Source organism: Prinia subflava, chromosome Z (assembly GCF_021018805.1).
Source record: "Prinia subflava isolate CZ2003 ecotype Zambia chromosome Z, Cam_Psub_1.2, whole genome shotgun sequence".
Classification (NCBI taxonomy): Eukaryota; Metazoa; Chordata; class Aves; order Passeriformes; family Cisticolidae; genus Prinia; species Prinia subflava.
In genome coordinates this window covers 7,288,737-7,293,517 of record NC_086283.1, presented here as the reverse complement: position 1 = coordinate 7,293,517, position 4,781 = coordinate 7,288,737, and the positions used below count along the sequence as shown (strand labels likewise).

The 4,781-nt window shown below is 45.0% G+C and overlaps 1 protein-coding gene across 1 annotated transcript; it reads left to right on the top strand.

The window, feature by feature from the left end:
• The first annotated feature begins 496 nt into the window (after positions 1-496).
• On the top strand, positions 497-3,988 carry RPL34 (ribosomal protein L34). The gene is made up of 5 exons (XM_063423278.1): positions 497-571; positions 1,147-1,220; positions 1,314-1,413; positions 2,174-2,277; positions 3,862-3,988. The coding sequence occupies exons 2-5, from the start codon at positions 1,156-1,158 to the stop codon at positions 3,944-3,946; spliced, it is 354 nt and encodes a 117-aa protein (XP_063279348.1). The 5' UTR covers positions 497-571; positions 1,147-1,155; the 3' UTR covers positions 3,947-3,988.
• Positions 3,989-4,781: the final 793 nt, after the last annotated feature.

The following is a 4,781-nucleotide window of genomic DNA, read 5'->3' as shown; positions in this document are numbered from 1 at the left end:
GAGAGGGCCAGTGCTGGTCAGGAGCGAGAGCATCTTGAGGGGAACGGAGCATGGCAAGGGCAGCCCTGTGGTGCTCCAGGCAAGGCCTTCGAGGGATTCTGGGGGACCGGCCTTTCCTCGATGAAGTTTTGTGCAAGACACGCGGTTCCCAGGTGTGTCCCCTGCCAGTTTGCTGTGGAAAAGCATCTATGAGTGACTTCTAATTCAGAGTTTGTAACAGGATGGGGAATAGCTTCTGGGCCCACAGCTATGTAATTACCATAATGAAGCACAAACCCTTCTTTCCTAGGATAGAAACCGATGTTTTAGTTAAATAGTTTTTGGGTAAAACACAAAATATATAAAACAGGGCCCCCACCGCGCCCATTGCTCCCGCTCCCGCCCCTCATCCGTACAACATGGCGCTATCTTGCGCCTCTGTTCCGTACAACATGGCGGTGCCCACTCGCCACCCTGTCCGGTAGAGTGGCTTCAGCGCGCAAGCGCCACTATTTCTTCCGGGCTCCAGCGCGCCGCTATTTCAATTTGACTCGCGCATTTCCGCTTCCTCTTCCGGATCTGGCGGCTCCAGGTATGGCGGCGGGTGACCGAGTTCTGTGGGCGCCCATCCGCCTCCATCCGCGGCCCAGCGGGTGGGGAGCGCGATCCAAGGCCCTGAGGGGCTGTGGGAAGGGACCGGCGGCGCTGCTGCTGCCCGCGCGTGGGCTGGAGTGGGGGCAGAGCTGCCCGGCAGAGAGGCCGGGCCTCCCGAGGCCTCTGCGGTGGGGCTCCCCAGCAGGGCCCGCGTCTCCCGGGGCTGCGAATGAAGGTTATGTTGGCTATAAAATATGTAACTGCTAAAGCGTTAAGCTGTTCCTCAGGAGAGCGTGACATAATCCAGGCAAGACCGGGATGTTTGAATAGCGTTCAAGTTAGTTCGGGTGAATGTCCATTGCGGATCGCGTCGTGCCCCCTGTCACGGCGTTTTGTTGTTCTCTGATGCAGTAGTGTTGGCTGTCGCTGTTCAGGAAAGGCTTTCGTTCTATTAATATCGAATCGGCTGCTGCTGATTCACATCTGGCTCAGTACGGGTGATCCTGTGGGATGTGAGCTTCCGTGTGGGCACCGAGCTCTTAACTAGTGCCGCTTTGGTTTTGACTTATTTAGGGGTGAAAAATGGTGCAGCGCCTGACATACCGCCGTAGGTTGTCCTACAACACAGCTTCCAACAAGACCAGACTGTAAGTAAGACAGTTTGTAAGAAATCTGTTATAAATCGGCGGTGTTTCAGTTTTGATTGTTGTGTTAACTGAGTATTTTCCTGCTGTGCTTAGGTCCCGAACACCCGGGAACAGGATTGTTTACCTTTACACCAAGAAAGTGGGAAAGGCCCCCAAGTCAGCATGTGGTATTTGCCCAGGAAGACTTCGTGGTGTAAGTATGATGATAAACACCTGAGGGTGTTTCTCTGCAGCAGCATTTTTACAGTAGAGAGCCTTTCCAAGTATACAATGGGCCTGTTTATTGAACAGTTCCTGTTGAAATAACCTTTTTCTTTAAAATATTCAAATCAAATGTTGTAAAGTTTACTGGCAAAATAAGTTTTGGAACCTCAAAACTTTTTTAATGTTCTTGGTATGCATTATTATTAAATATAACCTCTTGTTTTAGGAAATCTGAAAATTTTAAATTTAGACAGGGCAATTCTGTAGCAGATTTAAAAACGTAAATTAGACCTGTTAGGCTTGCAGAAAAGAGAAGGGTAAGCCAAGTTTAGAAAAGTCTCATATTTTGAAAAAAAGGAATTAATGTTCTTAACATATTTTTCTTCAGAATGTTTTCTTAAAGTAATACCATTGCTCTTAAGAGTTACAGGAATGCTTAAGTAATGTTGATCTCTGAGCAGTTCATGTCTTTGAAAAAAACTCTTTTTTATAATCATTTTTTTAATTACCCACTTGGTGAACCCGTGTGGTGGAATGAAAAGATGATATTAAGAGTGCTGAAGATGGCACATGCAATGAGCTGTGACCTCACTCACTTTTTAGCATCTTGAATAGCAAACTTCAGGTGTTTCTGGTTTGTTTTTTTTTTTTTTAACTGTGAAAGTGATGTTGGTTTTTATGTGGCATATACATAAAATTGCTGTTCTATGACACGCTGTTTGTTTGTTTGTTTGTTTTGCTGTCTGTAGGTCCGTGCTGTGCGCCCCAAAGTTCTGATGAGACTGTCAAAAACGAAGAAGCACGTTAGCAGGGCCTATGGTGGTTCCATGTGTGCCAAGTGTGTCCGTGACAGGTAATCTGCAGAAAGCCAGCTCTGTTCCTGAGGTTGCTTCTTACAAAACTTTTACATCTCTCTCTGTTCTTGTAACATAGACCCAAACTTTGAATGCTTTTATCTGACACTGGTGTAGGGAGATGGAGTGTGTGTGTATGTGGGGCACGTCAAGCAGTGTGTCTGATTTTGTCCCTGGGATTTGAGGGAGTTCCTGCACATGGAGCTCCTTTGTGGAGGCTTTGTGTTCTTCAGGATTTCTTACTGTTTGCATTGATGCTAAACGGTCTGCTTGGGCTGGATTTTTATCTTTTGTATTGACTGCCCATAGTAAAGATTATTCTGTTCTGTTGTCCTGGTTTGCCGTATGCAGATCCGAGTTTTTCACTTCTTTGTAGTGGTTTGGGATTCAAAGGTATTACTTCGTTGGGTGTTAAGCAGCTTTATGTGGTTAAGCTTCAAAATGGCCTTTGCCGGGCCTCGCTGTTGTGTAGCAGTTGCATATCCCATGCTTCCGTGGCAGGTTTGAGGAAAAACATGACCATGAGTGTGTCATCTCTGGGAATGGTAAAAAAAGCAGATCTCTAGGGTCAGTGGTCTAATGCCAGGTTTTTTCATCTGTAGTGCCAGCATTTTTCTTCTTTTTGGCATGTGTAAGTTCTAAGATAAATTACATTAGGCACCGCTGAAGATGAGCTGTTACAGCTGCAGAGCCATGGCATAACTTTTTTGTGTCAATTTTTTTCTGAGTGTTTTCCCAAACTTTAAATTAGGTTGACAGGTAGTTTTTAGTGTATGTCTTATTCCTGCTGTGCCTAAACCAGAAATTGCAGCCACCTCCTTTTCTGTAATGATCAGGTTTTCTCCTGCACCTGCTTAGTCATCTGTGGCAGGTTTCTGTACTGCAGAAGTAGCCGTATGTACCGGATACTCAGAGAAGGCATTTTAATGTGTAAGGTTAGAGGAGTGTGTGTGGTACACTTGTGCTGTTGACCATCAAACAGTCTGTTGGTCTGTGAGTGCTGATGCATAGATCTGTCCCACCAACTTGGTGGCCCTGCATGTCTTTCAGAAACAGTGGTATTTGGGCATGACTTTACCTGCTTGGCTTTTCCCTCTTGATTCGCAAGGAGCTTTAATCCTCACAGGGAAGGTGTTCCTGTTTTTGATAACTGGATGCACGTAGTTTCCTGTAGTTCTGAGGAGGAGAGCTGACCACAACTTGTCACACCAATTCTGACTTCAACAGAATTAAATTAATTCTCCAGTTAGGAGTTCTGCGTTTTGCCTTTGAAGTTTGTGAGGATGGTAATTTTTCTCATGTTCAGCCATCAAGTATTACCTTGTTTGCCTCCAAGCCACTTACCCTAAATTTGCAGGCACCGTAGGCTACTGTACCCAAACTGCAGCATTTGTACGGTGCCACTGTCTCTGTCTTCTGCTGCTGGCAAGGACAGCAGCGGTTTCCCTTTTTATGTTACTGTGGAACTAACACCACACATACAACGAATGTGGGAGATGGCTAAATTAATTGTAATTTGTCTTATTTTTGTGTGTATACTTCAGTAGATAGACACATATCTTAAAGTAGTTTTTCTTTTCCAGGATCAAACGAGCTTTTCTTATTGAGGAGCAGAAGATCGTTGTGAAAGTGTTGAAGGCACAAGCACAGAGCCAGAAGTCAAAGTGAATCTATTTTTAGTTTCAGCCCAATAAATGAAATCTCCACGTCCTTGTGTCCTGTCATTCCATGTGCAACTCAAAGCTTGTAGGAGCTGCTGCTTCTCACAGGTTGTACAGTGCAGAGCTGGGTGTTGCTGCAACAAACCTGTCAGTCAGGATTCTCTGTTCAGTGCTGCCTGCTGACAGGAAAATCAAGCAGCTGGAAGGAAGTCTGGTTAAACAGGACTCCCAGCTCAGGTTTAGTCATATAGAGGGATTGGAATAACTTTCAGCAGTGCACGTTTTCTTTCAGTAGCTGTTTATGAAGTCATTGGAGGACTTGGCTCAGAAGAAAGTTAGGATTTTGGAAAAGAACAACAAAGAAGAGGACAGCTAGTATAAGCCTAAGGTAGACTTTTTTAAATTCTATGTGGTACTACTCAAGTGAGGGTGGAGAAATAGTCTTCTCAAAGCCAGTGCTGTATCCACCAGGTGGTTGCGTACTGCTACATTCAGATCTCCTGGAGGAAAGCTTCAGCAGCTGTATTCTGTTTAATCTTCCCGCGTCAGCAGTTACAGGTAGATACCAACAGAGCTCCAGGGCACAGCTAGGATAGATCTTTAAAGGCTTCCTGATTTAGAGTAGCAATTTGGGCCTCTGGTATTGAAATTCAAACCAAAGTTTGTTGGTTTATCATCAAGGATGTCATTGTAATGTAAAAAGTGGAAATGGCTTTGCTTCATTCTGTTTTGTAGAGAACTCTAAATGTGTCTCAGTGCGGTCCCAGTGTGTTGAAACACAGTCAGGATGATTCTTGCTTTGCATGTATGTGCACAGATGTTCCTCAGCCCCAACTCTGAAT